We start from the raw sequence: 19,755 nt of genomic DNA, 5'->3' as shown, positions 1-19,755 counted from the left end.
CCCCCTACTGGGATCCAGCCTGCAACTTGGGTATGTGCCGTGACCTCTTGGTGCATGGGACAATGCTCAACCAACTGAGCCACATTGGTTGGGCAGGAGTGGCTTATTTTAAACAGCTGAAATGGACACAATTAAATGAAGCAAAAATGAACAATTTTGTCCTACATCACCTTCTTATCCATGACATCACCATAAATGTGCCCAGTCTTTTACTTTTCTAATTTATTTTTCATACTTGCTGTTTTGCTCTGCAAATGTAAATAGGTCTTATTAAATGTCCAGCAGATTTTCCATGGTTTGGCTATAAATATATAGACAACTTTTGGATAAGGAACGAAGCAGAGAAGTAACAAGAAGATAGATTACTGCTTTTAAAACTCAGACTATAGAATATCCTTATAATTTGTTTGTCCCCAATGACAGAGGGAGTTAGAACATAAATTATTAACTTGTAAAGATACATCTTTTTGGATTTTTCACACTCAGCCTAATTGTTTATGTCCATATGTCAATCACATATCAATTATTTTTCACAAATGTCTACTTATTCCTTACCATAAACTGAATCTTGAGACTCAGCTAGTAAATATGTATCCCAAATATATAGCTACTAAACAGAAGAACCATATCTCAAGTTTTATTTTCTGTATCTAAATCCAGTGTTCTTTCAGGTTTTAGTATACTGCTTTCCCCTAAGAATGAGGTAATTCTATAACTAATTCATTACATGGTATGTAAAGAATTATACTGATTATTCTTACAGCATAACTATGGTAATTTTTAATATAGCAGTACTAGAACTATGTTGTAGAAATAGGCTTTATTTGTAGAAAAATTAAATTTCAGTAACAATGTCTGGTTCAGGCCATGTGTAGAGAGAATAACATTGCCTGATGAACACCCATTACTCAGTTGTGAGTGAAGAAGGAGGTTTAGCATATGGACTCTGGCATCACATTACATTAGAGTCCATCCCAGCTCTACCAATCACTACATAGAGGATTTAAGGCAATTATATAATTCCTCTATGCCACAATTACCTCAACTGAAAAATAAAAAAAATTCCTATGTTATAGAAATTGTCATGAGGATTAAACTAGTTAACATATATAAAGTGCTTACGACACTGCCTGGCCCATAATATATGCTTGAAAAAACATGTGGTCAAAAATGTTAATGATGCTGATTGTGCACTTTTAGTTAAAGAATTTAGAAAGGCTTTAACCCCACTCTGCTTGCAAATTGAAATTGAGTTCACATTTGGCTCATTGAGGTCAGAACAGAAGCAATCCTGTAAACTGCCTGTTGCTATTTCACAATAGTTACCTGAGTTTGTGCTCAATCTTGGAAGGTGACATTAATCAGAATAGTAATTACCCTGAGGAGGCTATAAAAACAAGAGTTCGTCTTTCTTTTACCAAAGAATAGCACACCTCTCAGATATTTTGAGCTCTGCCTCAACTTCACTGTAGTAACTTTATCAGCAATGAAGATACTGGGTATTTTCCTGACCTTTGTCTTCACTGTGTCTTGTGGTCCATCAGGTAATGATTATTAATATAGAAAAAGAGGGAAGGGCAACATTTTTGTTATAACTGCTTTGCTCTGGAAAAATAAAACAAATAAATGATTGTTAGGAAACTGCATATACATTTATAATAAAATTCACTCTATTTTGCATGGAAGAAGGAAAGAGTGAAACTGATAGTTGATAATATAATGGGGGGGGGTCCTCCCAAGATATATAATTAAACCTGTTTGCTGTGGGGGGTGTCCTCCCAAGATATATAATTAAACCTGTTTGCTGTGTTCTTTGATAAGACTATGATGAACTGATACTGATTGTAGCTTTCTATAACTATCTAGCCCAGCAATTTGTACTGGGGAGAAGGATGTTGGAGGTAGATGGCTCTTTAGAGCATAAAACATGCAGACTATTTTTTCCACATCCTTTTTTCTCTTGAGGAAGTATGCACAGATTAGATATTTAAGGCTATTCTATTTACAAAAAAAATTGCTAGTGGCAAAAGAAAAATTGTTAAATAATAAGAATTTATACCAATTTACTGGGGGTAAAATCACAATTTTTTAATACAGTTGCATGGGCATAATTTCAGAAATGAAATTGTTTAACTCTATACTTTAAACAACTTTAGTTACTTATCTATTTATCATCTGCCTGTCCATCTATCCATTCAAGTAGATCAAACTTGGATTTGTGATCATGGCTACTTTTTCTTAGTTTCACAGAAGAAAACAAGAGAAAAAACAAGAGAAATTACAGAGAGAAAAACAGAATGTTACCTTGTTCGTGGTGCTTGTAAGACTTCATGCAACACCTGGGAATACATATATAATTACTGCAATAATGAGCCCTGCTGTGTTGTACGGGAATATATAAGGCCAGCCACTGAACCCAGCACTACTACAGCTTATACAGATGTAACTTCTGATTCTACTACACCACACAACACTACTTTGTAACAATATTATTATTAATAAAGAACTTTGTACTCTCTTTAAATCTATTTTCCCATGGGTGTCCTCTGACCTCTTGGATTGCACAATGATAGCATGGCAAATAATTTGGCAGTTCTCCTCCACTCACATTACAAACACCCTCCTCCTTAATATGTCCCTTCATATTTGTTTATTTGCCCTGACAGTAGGCTAATTATTTTCGTATGATTGTTTAGGTTATCAACCATCAATCATGGTTTATGCCACCTTTCCATATTTTTAGTAAAAATGTGCATGGGTTTTGGACACAAAGTCATATACATCCTAATCACATAACAGGATAATATTGATAATGTGAGAAAGAATTAATTAAACAAAGCTCAACAAGGAGTAAAATGTGATAAGAAAAAAAGGAAGTTAAAACATTTTAAAGGTATTTTTTATGATAAAAAAGTAAGAAAATTCAGAATAATACAGAAATGTCCAAAAATAAAAAGAAAAGTCATTTCTAATTCTACCATCCAGAACTTTTATCATAATCAATTCTGAATATAGGCAACCAATCTAAGGGTCTTCTCTCCTGGTCCTTAAGAAATTTATTTAACTCCTTCATCTTATAATTCAGTATTTGATGCTTCTGTTCTTGAACTTGTCTTCAATGAACTCATTGTGTTTCCAGCTTTTCACATTCCACATTAATTCTGTTATAATATTGAATTAATGTTAATATAAAATTTCTTATGAATTATAAAGATTTCCTTCAGTAAATGCTTGATATTCAGAATTTAAAATCTCCAAAGAGTGTTTTGTTGTTGTTTTTTACCTATAGCTATAGCATAGATCTGGATAATATAAAACTTAGGACCAAATTACAATTTAGAGGAAATGAAAAAAAGTTTAGTGCTTTGGGGGAGAGGGGTGTAAGAGGAAAGAATAATTCCCAATTTAGTTTTCTTACTTGAAAACATTACTGAACAATTTAATCATTCTTAGAAAATATCACAAAAGGTGCAGATTTGAAAGACACAATAAAATAAAATAAAATAAAATAAAATAAAATAAAATAAAATAAAATTCATTAAATATAAAATGAACAAACGAAAAACAATCAACAAAAAAGCTGGTTCTTTAAAAAGGTTAAAAAAATGTTTTTTAGAAATCTCCAAACAGATGGCTAAAAAAAATAATCAGAGAAAGAACAAGCGACCAATATCAGGAATGGAATAAGAGAAAGTACAGATGCAACAGATACTACAAGAACAAGAAGAGAATATAATAAACAATACTTTATCAGCACTTTGGTTAATTGTTATAAAAAGAACAAAATCCACAAATGATGTAAACTACCAAGATTCACTCAAGAAAACAATTTATAACTTGAATAATTTTATATCTTTATTTTAAAATATCATATGTTTACAAATCTTCCCACATAGAAAATACCAGGTATTGATTGCTAAACTATTGAATTCTTTCAAATATCTATATATATATAAAAGCCTAATATGCTAAATGTTCGACCAATCAGTCAACCATTTGGTCCACCGCTCAACCAGTCACTATGATGCACACTGACCACCAGGGGGCAGACACTCTGACCAGTAGGTTAGCTTGCTGCTGGGGTCAGGGAGATTGGGACTGGGTAAGATTGGCTGGACACACCCTGGAGCCAACCTCCCTCCTGTGGTCCCTCCCCGGCCTCTAAAATATTTCTTCTAATTAATTTCCTTTCAATGTGCATGAATCCATGTACCAGGTCTATAGTTTAAAAATAAAAGCATACACATTATACATAAATACTTCTGTACAATATAATGAGAGACTATTTCCCAAGTCATATTAGTAAAATAAGTCAGATGGAGAAAGCAAAATAGCATGTGACTTCACTGTATATAAAATCTAAAAAACAAAGTACATTAACAAACAAAACAGAAACAAACTCATAGATATAGAGAACAAACTGATGATTCCCAGGTGGGAGGGGGTTGAAGGACTGGGGGAAAAGGTGAAGGGATTAAGAAGTACAAATTGGTAGTTACAAAGTAGGCATGGATATGTAAAGTACAGCATAAGGAATATAGTCAATAATATTGTAATAACTATGTATAGTATCAGGGGGTACTAGACTTATCATGGGGATCACTTCCTAAGTTATGTAAACTTCTAAGCACAATACTGTACAGCTGAAACTAATATAATATTGAATGTCAACTGTAATTTAAATTTTTTTTAAAATATATTTTATTGATTTTTCACAGAGAGGAAGGGAGAGAGATAGAGAGTTAGAAACATCGATGAGAGAGAAACATCGATCAGCTGCCTCCTGCACATCTCCCACTGGGGATGTGCCCGCAACCCACGTACATGCCCTTGACCGGAATCGAACCTGGGACCTTTCAGTCCGCAGGCCGACGCTCTATCCACTGAGCCAAACCGGTTTCGGCGAATTTAAAATTTTTAAAAATGTTTTAAAAACATTTGAAGGCAACATGATTGACTATATACTGAATCCAAAGAATTTAAAAATTAAGATAATACAACTAATAATTGAATTTAGCAAGGTTGTTGATGCAAGACCGTGGCAATCATGCCAAATGAGAGCACAGAGGCCTTGTTATTCATATACCAGGATGTTCAAGGAGGTTTTGGCATGAGCCTAAATGGGATGTTCAAGGACTCTGAGCCTGAGAATCATAATCAGGCCAAGATACCATGAGCAGGTGCAAGAACACATTTGTCTAAAAGAAATCCCAAGAGAGGAAGCAAATATATAAACAAATAAGAAAAGACTGTATCAGGGGAAAAAAGTATAAAAAAAGAAAATTTTCCTGATTTAAAGAAAGACACAAAGCTCACCAATGCCAGACATAACATAAAAAAGAAATTCAGACCAGGAAATGTATGACTCCTAATATGCAGGATATGAAATATAAAGAGAATATCCTAAAAGTGTCTGAAGAGAAACATATCAAACCCTTTAAAAGGAGCTTGCCTAGAATTAAGTTTCTCATCATGATGCTAGAGCTAGAAGTTAGTGGAGTAATAACGTCAAATGATTTTACACCTAGAACTTACATCCAAACAATCAAATATGTGGGCACAATAAAAATGTTTTCCAGGAAGGAAATGCCACTTTTAAAAAATCTTTTCTGAGAACAAGAAAAAGAAGGGGGGCGGGGTGTACAGGGGGAGGAAAAAACAAACAAACAAAAATACCCGAGATCTAGATAACAGATCTTTGCAGGAAGGCAGGTTCAGAAAAATCTTAGAATGAAATAGGAGTGGGAATAGCCTATGATACTAAGAGAAGCTAAATAATAAGGAATGACTATTATTTATATTGTTGCCCATTATTATAAGAAAACAACAGGGAAAAAACTTTTCAAAAATGTCATTATCAAAAATAAAACAATTAAAACTAAAAGACTTGGAAACATTTGAGAAAAAAAGAAAGAGAAGGAAACAATATTAAAAGAAAATAATAATAAAATAATAGAATAATCCAATCCACTTGACTTTGAAACCAAGAACATTTGTCTTTGACTAGCACAGTGTTGTCATATGAGACATTAAAAGGCAATATAATTTATACTGCTTATTGTATTACAATCTTTAAATATCAAGCATGAATGTTTCAATTCTGGTTATACAGAGAGTGCAAATATCCTAGGCAAGATGAAAGCAAGTATGAAGCAAGAAGTGAATGAGAAGTGGAAAGGGGGGAGGAATTTTGGAGTGAATGGCAAGGGGAATAATATCTTCATTTTAAATAGAGAAGTACTTAAAAGTTTGATGATAACTTAGAGAAATCTTCAAAAATTAATATAACTTACAAATATTTAAGAACAGCACAGGAGAGAATGTAAGTGATCTAAATCTTCATTTTTCATATTGAAAACCAAAAGACATACTCTGTGGTTGCCAAGCAAAAACAAAATATAAGCTAAATTCTAATTCGTATGTTAATAGTAACCAGAAACTTGAAAATAGGGAAATTGAGATGGGAAATTATTTCTATTCATTACAAGTATTTTTCCCCAAATAATTATTGTGTGCATATATTACTATAATAAAATTTAAAATAAATGAAGATTAATTGGGCTTTTCTAGGTTAAAAAGCAGAGCTCCATAAATATTCAAGTTCCATCTGAAAAAAAATAAGGCTTAATATCTAGACTTTGGTCAATGAGTAATTTGGAGAAATTGGCTATATAAGTAAGGATTTTAGATGAATGGACATACTGGTAAATTTACATACCAAATTAGTAACTAGAATATATTTTGAAAAGTAGCTATAAGTTTAACTGACATGGTAATGTTCAGTTGTTTTGCATCTAAAATGATAAGCAAATATTTCTCTTAAACCCATTTTATGCAAGACCCTTTGTGTTGATGTTTTATTGATCACCATTGAGAGAAAGATGTCATATTTACAGCTGTTTCTATGTAGAGATTTCTCCCTAAAGATTGCAAATTAACTGCAAGTGTTTTCAATTTGGGTAATTCTGCCCACTGACCTAGTCAGTGGAGCAGAGATAAGTGCACAAAAAAATAAAACAATTTCCGGATAAAGAGAAACTTTCTTTCATTCAAAAACTATAAATAGTAAATGTCTCTTACCTTTTTGGAAAGAGATCTGGTATCTAGATTTTGTTACCAAATCTTTCAAGAGCTTCTTTCTTCAGAATGAAGATCTATTATTACCTCCTTCATTTTCTGTGTTTTGTGAGCTTCATTCTACCAGGTAAAAGATGCTTTGGTGTGTTCATATGTAGCATTCAGATTCTAGCTGGAAATACTAGATTATGAATTGGAAAAATGCAGGTTCTTAACACAATCTTTTCAATGAAAAAGATCTTTTCATTATGTTGAATCTTGGTTTTCTCATTTGGAATAGTGTTATATAAATGTACTTTAATTACTTGATTTTGAAAATTAATATACAGATAAAATGAGATGATCTTTTGCCTTTCAAACACCTTAATTTCTTTTAGATATTCAAATTATTAAGAAAATAATAATTTATTACATTTATTTTTGAGATTCAGAAGTAAAGTCTTCATAATAAATTTGCCACAGGGAAGATGAATGGACTGAGAACAACAGTATATATCTTTTGGAATATCAGTAATAGAGTGTAAGATGATTTAGGATATAGTTTCAGAATATGTTGGACAATAAGGTACAACAGGAATAAAGTAAAAAAATAATTCCTCAAAAAACCTTGGTGAATTAGTTAATGCATATAGTAATATAGCAATGGCTTTGTCAATCAATCAAAAATAAATTATAGAAAAATATATTGTAATGAAGCTTTTGGTGATGATTATATGATAATATGATATTCTCGATAGCTATAGCCTCTAAGGCAATACAAACATAACAATGGAGATGTAAATGTATATCTGGAGGTGTCCTAATTTGGCCCTAGAGTTGAAAATTCAAGAGATACATCATGTATTAGAAAAAGAACTGAATTCAAACTTAGAAGATCTACTACTAGCTGCCTACATAATAGCTTGTGAAACCTGCCACTCAGAAATTTTAAGTGAATTGTCAATGTCTTTAACAAAAGAGAGATAGAGAGAGAGAAGAGAGAGAATACAGAGTATAAGCAGAATCAATAATAACCACAATTTTAAAAATAAAACATCTAATATAAAATACTGTGCATATTAATTACACGTACCTCCAACTGCAGTTAAGATTTAGTAAAACAATGTATTGGAAAATAGCCCAACAAACTGAAAATGAGACTATCGACTTAGATATTATTATTGTTATTACAGTCATTGCTATTATTAATAATGAAAGGGACCTGATTAAGTGAGGAACTCAAATATGATTAGGGAAGGTGTTGGGGCCCATGGTGCTAGTGTGTCAAGCGATCAATAACCCTCTAACCTAGAGTGCCTAGTGATCTCCTGAGCAAAATGCTAGACACTGAAAAAACAGAAATAAAAGACAGTAATGCTTTGGGCATACTTATAAGCTCCTTGAAAAAATCAAGTAAATTAATAGATTTGCTTTATTTCAAACGTTTATATAAGTATGCTTTAAGTAGTAGGAATGGTGAAATTATGGCAATTGTGGAGGTTTGGGAAAATGTCCCAAATTTTCTGATGAAAAGCTTCAAAATCGGGAATAAATCACTTGTATTTAGAACTTGGAAAGTGAAGGAAAAAAAGAAAAGAAGTAAATATTAGTGTCCAGTATGTGCCAAACACTATTTTATAACTTTTCATGTAGACATCTCATTGGACCTTCTAGATAACATTCTCAAGTGACTGCTATCACCTCTTTGACATCCAAGGGGATAATTTTTCAAGGTCACACCTAGATGACTGTGTGTGATATGTTTAATACAAATTCAAGCTTTTCAGATCACAGCATATTTGTTCTTTCTTCTTCATCATACTTTCTATAAAAGGCACTGAGATTAAAGAAAAGACTGACTAAATAATTTGGTCAAAGGCAGCGAGGTCACGTGGGAAGAGAGCTGCACGTCAGAGGATGAGGTCTGTACCATGAAACTCTTTTTCCTCAGTATTGCAGAAACCTTTAAAATAAGAAACTAAAACATGAGCACAAGCTTCCCTTTACCTTTAGATCATTCAAACAGATATAAGTTATAATGCCTACTGGAATGGATAGAATGCTCCTATTTGGTCTAGAACAAGTTGTTCTAGAACAATTTATAACATTCATGACCTTTACATGATGGTACTAATTGATACAAAATTTCTTCAATACTAGAGATCCAGTTACCCAGCCAAAGGATAAGAGACAAGTATAACCTTTGACAAATTCATGATGATGCATCAGGAATAGAAAAAAAAAGACTTAATTCTAAGATAAGAATAAGAGGTGGATAAGAGATGGGAAACTGAATGTGACATTTAATTCTCAGTTATCATCCAACTTTAAGACATACCCAAGTCAAGAAAACTGACAAATAATTCCAAATAGAGGGAATAGAATTATGTTATTTAAATTTTCCCAAAGTAAATTATTTCTTACATTCAGGTTGCAGCTTGGAACATCATTTATTAAACATATAGAGATTACGTTATCAAAATGGTTTTACTAATAATTCTTTATCTATGTAAACATATTCATTTTAATAGAATTCTATCTTAAAAATTGCCACTCAACTTTCAATTTTCACATTACTCTGTAGTCACAAAATAATTAAGGCTCCTAGACACACCTAGATCTACCATAAGCAGCATCTAATTTGAGCTAATATTCAGACACCTATTGAGTATTTTTCATGTCTCACTGTCCAACTTTTTCATTGTAGAGGCCATAGATTAAATATTTAAAGTGTGGATTCTGTACTTGGAACAATGTAAGATTAAATCCTGAATTAAGCATGTATTAGTTTTGCAAACTTGGGCAAATTATTTGGTCAATTAAAGCCTCATATTTTTATTTGAACAACACCTAACTCAAAGTTTTATAATAGTTAAATGAGATATTTATGCAAAACATTTACAATACTTGACATATAGGTTTGCAACAAATGAAAACTATTTTCATTATTTTTTGTTTTTTAAGCTAGACTATCAGGTTCTATTTCTACTCAAGGACAAAACTCATACAACATATTTTTGCCTGGATCATGTTCTTTTTGCATAATTATGATGAATGCAATGAAAAAAAATTAAGAAAATGGAGAGAAATTTTATGTCCATGAATAGGAAGACAATATTTTCAAGAGGTTGATTTTCTTATCTTTATCTATAAATTCAATGCAACCTCTAAAAACAATAGCAATTTCTTCGGTGGATATTGACAAACTTACTCTACAATTTATATGGAGAGGCAAAAGACACAGAATTGCAAACTCATTATGAATGAAGAACAGCCCTGGCCATGTGGCTCAGGGGATAGAGTGTCAGCCCATGTTGTTCAATGAATAGACTATCTTGGTAGTAGATGACCTCGACCTACCTAGGTTGCAGGTTCAATCCCCAGCCCAGTCAGGGTATGTGTGGGAAGCAACCAATTAATGTGTCTCTCTCACATCAATGTTTCTCTCTCTCTCTCTCTCTCTCTCTCTCTCTCTCTCTCTCTCCCTCTCTCTCTCTCTCCTCTCTCTCTGTCTCTCTTTCTCTCATTCTCTCCCTGCTCCCTTTCACTATCTCTAAAAATAAATATCTTCTGGTAAGGAATAACAAAAAATAAAATAAAATAAATAAATAAAATGGTAAGAAGAAAAAAGAGAGAAGAACAAAGTTGGGGTACTGTTATTACCTGACTTCTAAACTTATTATAAAGCTACAGTAATCAAGACAGTGTGGTATTGATAAAAGAATAAACAAATCTGGAACAGGTTAGAGAAATCAGAAATAGACCCTCATAAATATATTCAACTGATCTTTGACAAAAGAGCAAAGGTAATACAGTGGAGGAAAGGCAGTCTCTTCAACAAGTGAAGTTGAAACAAGTAGACATCCACATGCAAAAAAAAATCTAGGCACAGACATTGTATTCTTCACCAAAAAATGACTCAAAATCAATTATAGCCCTAAATGTAAAATGCAAAACTCTAAAACTCCTGGACGATAACAGGAGAAACTTAGATGTCCTTGGATATAGCAGTGGCTTTCTAGGTACAACACCAAAGGCATAAATCATGAAAGAAAAAATTAATAAATTGGACTTCATAAAAATTAAAACTTCTGTTCTGCAAAAGACAGCGACAAGATGATGAAATGACAATTAAAAACTGGGAGAAATAGTTGCAATAGACACATGATAAAGGACTGTCATTCAAAATATATAAAAGACTCTTAAAATTCAACAATAAGAAAATGGAAAACCCACTTTTAAAAAATGGACCAAAATTCTTGAAAGTCACCTCACAAACAAGTTATACAAATGGTAAATAAGCATATAAAAGGATGATGCACATATATGTCATCAGGAAAATGCAAATAAAACCACAGTAAGACATCATTTCACACATATTAGCGTGGCCAAAATCCAGAATACTGATAACACCAAATGATGTTGAGGCTATGGAGCAACAGGAATTCTCATGCACTGCTGGTGGAATGGCAAAATGGTACAGCCAATTTGGAATGCAGTTTGGCAGTTTCTTACAAAATTAACTGTTACCATATGATCCAGCAATTGTGCTTCTTGGTATTTACCCAAAAGAGTTGAAAACTTATGTCTGGACAAAAACCTACAAATGGGTGTTTACAGAAGCTTTATTCATAGTTTCCAAAACTTAGAAGCATCTAAGATGTCCTTTAGTAGGTGAATGGATAAATAATATTCCATCTAGACAATGGAATATTATTCATTGTCAAAAAGAAAAGAGTTAAAAAGCCATGAAAGACACATGGAAACCTTAAATGCATATAACTAAGTGAGAAAAAATCAATCTGAAAAGGCTATGTATTGTATGATTCCAACTACATGGCATTCTAGAGAAGGCAAAACTATAAAGGTAATTTTAAAAAGTCAATGATTGCCAGAGTGTTTGGGGGACAGAAGAAGTAGAGCCTAGAGATTTTTAGAGCAGCACAAGTACTCTGTATTAGATATATAATCCATTTGCCTGAACCCATAGAATGGAAACTATGGACTTTGGATAATTATAATCTGTGAATGTTGGTTCATCCTTGGTACCTGGGTTAAAAAAAGTGTGATTTTGGTGAATAATGTTGATAATGGGGAAAGCTATGCATGTATGGATGCAGGGGCTATATGGGGAATCTCTGCACCTTCCTCTCAAATTTTTTGTAAACCTAAAACTACTCTGAAAAAGAAAATCTTTAAAATATGAAAAACATAAAAGAGTTATTATTAAATTAATGAACAATGAAAACATATACTAATAACATAATAAGCAAAGTATGTGAACAATTAAATAAAGAAATAAATGAAAAAAACTGTTCAAAACAGAAACCAAAGTCATAGAAATTAAAATTGCAATTTATTTTGGGGCAAAAGTTACATACATTATTAGTGATAATATGTAAGTAAAAAACTCTGAACTCTCTCTCTTTTACAGCTATCTCAATATGTCATGTAAATATTAAAATATGCAATGTCAATTTGTTTATCACAATGCTAAAATGTTAAAACTTTCAGTATGAGCTAGTTGAAAGATTTAATAAATTGTCTCTTGTAATTTCAAGGGAGTGTATTTTGAAGCTCTAAAAAATCTTTAATCTTTGTTAAGAAGAGTAATATATGACCAGATTTAATTATGTGTTAATTAAAAACAAATTTCAATTTTATGGGGATATGTAATATTTTAATGTCTTCTTATTTTTGTTGTTTTCCAAATTTGTTACAATGTACACATAGTATTTTTTGTAATCAGAAATAATATATTCTAAATAAGAGATTAGTAATTTCGGTTATTCTTTTTTTTACTATAGCTACATGTACCTTGGTGGATCCTGAGAAGTGTTCAAAATCTTTTGGTTTCTGTAGGAGACGCTGTTTTAAAACAGAAAAGCAAATTGACATATGTTTTTCACCAAGTAAGATTTGCTGCTTTGAGAGGGAGTTTGAAGACGATTAATCTGGAAAGGAAGATGTACCTCTCACCAAAGAAATCATGTGTTCACCAATGCAGAGAGAGAGAGAAACATAAGTAAATAAACACATAAACCAATGTTGATATCTTCCTTTGTAGGCACTATTATGTCTTCAGTGAAATGAGGTAGCATATTTTTTACTGTGTCTAAGCTAGAGGTTTTGGTAGAGGCATATCATGGATACCATGTTTGTTTCAATTTAGGACCACTTTTGACATGTTATGGTTCAACTAAACTTAAACAATTAAACATTTCCAAACTTAACCATGATCTCATTAGAAATTTTATTCATAAAAATTAACAACCATAGGCTTATCAATGATCTAGCTGTCATCAACATGTTAGTGATGTTAAGTGACAGGACACCTGAGTAATGTGATGAACACATAAGTAACAGCAGAGCATAGAGATACACATTGGCCTTTCCTCTATTCTCTCAAGTTTCTGCTCACTCAAAAAGGCATGTTAATTGAACACTATCTGATTCTAGTATTACAAATCTGGGTTTAAATACAATCTGAACTTTGGCTAAAGAATTTAGACTCAAAATATTAGCTCGGCATTTTCTTAATTAGTTCTGGATAGCATAGGAAATTCATAAGGTCTGTTATTTCAGCCTCAATATAAGCAACAGACAGACAGTCTCTGTAATGTTGACGTTAGAGAAGAAACATGGAGACTAAAATTTTTCCAGCTAAAAACAAAGGCTAAATCAACCCTTTATTAAGATTCTACCAGCTTCCCAAACATATTTGTTGATTTTCATGTCCTTTTAAACTATCTGAACTACTGGTCCAAAATTATTGTTTTGTTTTGTTTTTTCCCCCCAATTAGAAATCTGGTGAAGCTAATGGGAATTTCCACCTTAAACAGCTTGTAACTGATCAGGCATCATTTTTAGCCACCAGGAATTTAGGTGATGTGTATCTTTAAAAAATGTTTAATTCATGTAGAATGCACAAGTTAGAGGCAAGGAGGATAACCAAAGCCTATACAATCACAAATCAGATACTATGAGGATCAAATTTAAGTATTTCTGAAGAGAATAAAGAAAAAGTTCTAGGGGCAAGGAACAAGTTAAAAAAGTTAAGTGCAATAACACATAAGGCAAAAATAATTCAAGATTTACATTAAAACTGTGAAGAAAGAGATTTTGGATAGTGGTGATGGCATCATAGTAGCTTAAAATAGAGCAACGAAATGGTGAAGTCAAAATGCATGAAAACATTTACAACAAACTAGGTGACAAGATATCCCGACTTATGTTATCATATAGATGGGAAGAGAAAAAAACAAACATCAAGAGCTTAAAGGCCTTTGTGGAATCTATATCTGTGTGGGAGAAATTCAATGGAGAAAAGCAAACTTTTGATGGTTCTGAGAATGGAAGATCCCCAGAGTGGCAACAGCATTCACAGGAAGGATAGCAGCCAGTTTGATTCCAGCAGCTATAACTGGGAGGAATTTTTCCAATCTAACAGCCGGTAAGTGAAGCGATAATAAGCAATGACCGCCAGAGCTGGAGAAATTTATGCCTCTGAACTGAAACTGACATGACAAAACTTCTATTAGAAAAACAAAACAAACAAACAAACAAACAACAAAACTCCTGGGAGAGTGGGGGCGGCGGGGGGGGGGAAGTGGCCAGTATTAGGAAAATCGCAAAGGGAAACTGAATTTTTGCCCATGCCTACTGTCAGTGGCAGATCCATGTCCAGAATGAGCATTTCTCAATATCCCAATTTAGGGTGTCAATGACAGACAAAGAATGATGTAAAAAATACACAGTCCTAAAGCTCTAACCGAGGTATTGGCTGCATCATGTACTTGCTCATTATATTATATTTCATTGTGTTGTGACATTTGTAGATGCTCCTTCCACAATTAGCTTTCAAGTAAATTATAAGCATTTAGGAAATATTAGATCATTTTCCTTTAGCTCTCCTCAAATCTATAATAGGCTATAACCATAATAGATATTAATCAATAAATTTGAGAAATTAATAAAACATGTATTCAAGATATTTTTTTTATATTTTTTTATTGATTTTTTACAGAGAGAGGAAGAGAGAGGGATAGAGAGTTAGAAACATCGATGAGAGAGAAACATCGATCAGCTGCCTCCTGCACATCTCTCACTGGGGATGTGCCCGCAACCCAGGTACATGCCCTTGACTGGAATCGAACCCGGGACCCCTCAGTCCGCAGGCCGACGCTCAATCCACTGAGCCAAACCGGCTTTGGCTGTATTCAAGATATTATGTCTAAAGTAGACAACATTTTTTATTATGGTTTTGGATTCATTTTAATGTTGAGCTATAAAACTCAGATTTCTGGAAGAAGGCATTACTAGTATCAATACTAGAGGATTTACTATTGACTTGGCATTTTCTTAACTCCTGGACAAGTCACTAAACTAGTTGTCAGTTTGCTCATCTAAAAATAGTAATACAAATATATTATCATTAAATAAGTACAAAATAAGCTATGAACCTATATTATTTCAGTCCTCCAAATGGGAATTTTAATCTATCTATATAGCTCCCAACTATTTAAGATGGTCCTTATATGCACATCATACAAAACATTACAATTTTTTTCTTGGTTTCTATCATTCTGATACACCAAGATGACTTCCCCTCCATGGTAGTAAGAGTGGGTATGATGACAATTAATTAAATTTTTGATTCATTTTGAAGGTAGAGCCAAAGGAATTGCTGTGGACAGAATGTAAGAATGTGACTTGCAACCTTGCAAGCCATGGATGATCTTAGTTTTTTATTTTTTGTTCAGGTAATTGTAAAAATAGAGTTGCCATTAAATGAGTAGAGAAACTGTGGGAAGTATAAGTTTAGCAAGAGTGTGCATGTCAGGAGTTCAGTTTGGGCATGTTAGGTTAGATATTTAATAAGAAATGTCAAATAGGCAGTTGGATATTTGTCTAAAGTTTAAATGAAAGGCTTCGGGATGGTAATGAAAAGCTTAGAATTGCCAATGTCTAGATGGCATTTAAAGTCATGAGATTGACCTGAGATCTCATGGGAATGAGTACAGATAAAATTTCCGAAATTAAATCCTATATTTTTGGTGTAGCAAAATTCAAAGATTGATGAGATGAGAAACCAATATAAAAGACTAATATGAAGTAACCAGAAAATTAGGAGACAACTAAGTAATGTGATATCCTAAAACTCCACTTAAAAGCATGTATCTATCATTGATAATAAGCCAAGTAAAAGAAAGACAATAAAATGATCAATAAATTAGTATTTGAAAGTGTTAGAAGACCATTACTAGAACAATTTCAGAGGGGTGAAAGAGACAAAAACCCTGTTCATGAGAAATTGAGAGGATGGAAATTTAATAAAAAATATAGAAAACTATTTTGAAGAGGTTGGCAATAAATGGAACAAAAGAAATGATGTAGTAGCTTGAGGTCAAAATGATGTCGAGAAAATTTTTTTCAACATTTATAACTGGAAAATTTAAAACATTAAGAGATTTGTGGAGAAGAGAAAATAGACCATTAACTAGGCAAAAAGTTTGATCCAAATAAAAAACGAAGATGTCATCCTTTGCTGGACTCATGGGATCTCAGAGAATTCATCCAGAGCATAGAACTGAGGTAAGTCCCACTGGTAAAACTGGGGAACGGTAATTTTGGAAGTTGATAAAGTTTTCTAATGATTTTCAAAATCTCTCAGCAAAGTAGAAAGCCAGTTCTTGAGCTAAAACTTAGAAAATGGGAGAAGGCTCTGGTAGCTTCAGAGGTGAGGAGAGAGTATAAAATAATTTTCTAAAAGAGAAGTGTGACAGGAACCAGGAAATGTAATATGACCTCCAGAGAGCACTAATTAATTACTGGCACTAAATTTATTGTGAAAATAGTCAGTGTGTTTTTGTTCTCTCATCATGTGGGAGTGCAGACATGGTGTAAACTGAAAAAGGACTTGTTCATTAGATCTGGAAGTCGGTCACTGATTGTTGGATTTCTTGACTCAGCAGAAATAAAAAAATATATTGATACTAGAGGCCTCGTGCATAAAAATTTGTGCCCTCGGGAAGGGGGGTCCCTCAGCCCAGCCTGCGCCTTCTTGCAGTCCAGGACCCCTCAGGGGATGTCCACCTGCCAGCTTAGGCTTACTCCCTGGGGGATTGGGCCTAAGCTGGCAGTCAGACATCCCTCTGGCAGCCCGGGGCATCGACAGTCAGACATCCTTAGCACTGCCAAGGAGGCGGGAGAGGCTCCTGCCACCGCTGCTGCACTCGCAGCCGTTAGCCCGGCTTGTGGCTGAGCAGAGCTCCCGCTGTGGGAGCGCACTGACCACCAAAGGGAAGCTCCTGCATTGAGTTTCTGCCCCCTGGCGGTCAGTGTGCATCATAGTGACCAGTTGTTCCCAGATGTTCTGCCCTTAGGGTCAATTTGTATATTACCCTTTTATTATATAGGATTGGGATATAAGTATCTGGAAAGGGTTCTTTAATGAAGTACAGCTGTAAATATTCAGCTATAATAACTATAGAAATTAATCATTTAATCTTTTGCTAGTTTATCACTCCATTCATTCAAACATTGTTAAGTACCTAGTATGTACTTTAGTACACAAAATACTGGTGAGTTCCTTGCTGTATCCTCAAAAGGCCTTTTCTCTGTGCACGCACATCTCTGGTGTCCCTTTTTCTTTTATAATAACACAAGTCCTGTTGGAGTAGGGCTTCACTTTTTTTTTTACCTCATTTAAATTTATTTAACTCTTTATAGGCCCAATGTCCAAATAGAGTCATACTGAGAGTTTGAGCTTGAACAGAAGAAATTTAGAGGACCACAAATCAGTGCATAATAAAAATTGATAAAACATGGAAAGAAAAAAAGTCCCATGAAATGAGGATATAATTTTCTAAAGAAATAAAGTTTAAGCTATGCACTAAAGCTGGAGCTAGAATACAAAATGTCCCATTCCTGATGCAAAATTAGGGGGCAGTTCCCAACACCACCTTCAATTATGACACCAATTGTAAGTTCAGGCACCCCAAGACCACCTACAGTTTTTATTATTCTCTAGGAGGATTCACTGAACACACTGAAAGCTGTTATATTCATAATTACGATTTATTAGGGTGACAAATATAGCTTAAAATCAGCCAATAGAAGAGGTAAATGGGACAAAGTCCAGGAAAGGTTCAAGTATGGAGATTCCGGTTATTTTTTCTCAATGCAGTCAGGAACGTTGTTACTTTCTTTCAATAGCAATGCATGATGATACATATGGAGTATTGCCAACAAGGAAGGTTTACCTGAGTTTTAGTGACCAGGGATTTTATTGGGGGTTCATCAAATAAGTATAGTTGACTTTCCACCTGGCTGATCTGTCCCCAACCCATCTGATGTTTGAGTTTATACTACATAACCCAAAGCCCTCAACTGAAATCACATTCTTAGGCTGTCCTGTGTAACTCAAAATGCCATGTGAAACTAGACACTGCTCTCAGGCATGACATTCTAAAGGGTTAGAAAAGCTAGAACACAGGCAAGGCTTCTCTTAAAGCATTGTTAAGTTCTTTACCACACAACTTCTAAAGTATCGCTGAGTTCCAAATTTCTTATCTTACACTAAGGAAACTGAGGAACAGAGAGTTATGAAACAGTACAGCCTGGTTGTGATAAAATTTGGAAAAGAATCAAAGATCTTGAACCATTCTTCTGTACTTTTCTTTTATCACAGATTTATCTTTCTAAAGTAATAAGAAGGCACATTTAAAAGAAGGAATATACCAAGAAGAACCAGTCCAAGCTAAAAATTATAATGATCATGAACAGATGCATATTTAAAAGAGAGATAACAAATTACATAGAATTATTACACAGTTCCTTCAAATTGATAATGAACTGTATTTACTGTATTTATTGGGTTCATTGAGGTTTTTAAAAATTATTGATGAATGGAAGGAGGTGAAAATAAGTGCCATTATGTTTCATTGAAAATGAGAACTTAAAATGTCAAGAAAACATGACACTACTAAAGGAATACAATAATTTCTCAGTACCTGACTCTAAAGACACAAAGATTAGTAGTTTATCTGGTAAAGAATTTTAAATCGCTGTTTTAAAAACACTCAATTGACTACAAAAAAACACAGAAAGACCATTCAACAAAATCAGAAAGTAATATGTGAACAGTTTAATAGAGAAGGAATAATCAAAAGAACCAGACAAATCATGGAGCTGAAAAAATACAATGACTTAAATGAAAATGCAATAGAGAGCATCATCAACAACATAATGAATCAAATATAAGAAATTGTTGGGGTCCAGCCCCAGCAGGTCAAGGGGTTCCCAAAGGTGTGGATGGAGTCGGCAAAGAAGGAATGACACGGAGACAGTGTTCAGTTGATCAGCATAGCCAGGTTCTCTCTTTATTCTCCTGTTACATCTGGCTTTATACCATTTGATCCTATAAGCATGCCTCTATAGTCACATCATGGTATGTTTTTGGGTCCTCCCTTAACCTTCTACAGTTCCTTGTTTCATGCCCATAGTTTCTTATCTGACCTTTGCCAAAAATCCTGTCTCTATCTAATTCTGTTGATTTTAATCTTATCTAGGTTAATCTGTGTTCCATTATAAGGGCTATTCCAAGGGCACTATTCTACTGCTCTACTGATAAGCTACAAGTAAGTGACTAAAGGAGATTATCCTACCCAGTAAAGGTTATGTCCTCCCAGCCTGGCT

At 33.6% G+C, this 19,755-nt stretch overlaps 2 protein-coding genes across 2 annotated transcripts; both read left to right on the top strand.

The window, feature by feature from the left end:
• Positions 1 to 1,486: 1,486 nt before the first annotated feature.
• On the top strand, positions 1,487 to 2,484 carry DEFB113 (defensin beta 113). The gene is made up of 2 exons (XM_023757716.1): positions 1,487 to 1,544; positions 2,243 to 2,484. The coding sequence occupies exons 1-2, from the start codon at positions 1,487 to 1,489 to the stop codon at positions 2,482 to 2,484; spliced, it is 300 nt and encodes a 99-aa protein (XP_023613484.1).
• A 4,662-nt stretch (positions 2,485 to 7,146) lies between these two features.
• On the top strand, positions 7,147 to 13,009 carry DEFB114 (defensin beta 114). The gene is made up of 2 exons (XM_023757695.1): positions 7,147 to 7,204; positions 12,864 to 13,009. Exons 1-2 carry the CDS (start codon positions 7,147 to 7,149, stop codon positions 13,007 to 13,009), a joined length of 204 nt encoding a protein of 67 aa, XP_023613463.1.
• The last annotated feature ends 6,746 nt before the right edge of the window (positions 13,010 to 19,755 follow it).

Source organism: Myotis lucifugus, unplaced genomic scaffold, assembly GCF_000147115.1.
Source record: "Myotis lucifugus unplaced genomic scaffold, Myoluc2.0 scaffold_111, whole genome shotgun sequence".
Taxonomy (NCBI): domain Eukaryota; kingdom Metazoa; phylum Chordata; class Mammalia; order Chiroptera; family Vespertilionidae; genus Myotis; species Myotis lucifugus.
This window is presented reverse-complemented; position numbering and strand designations above follow the sequence as displayed.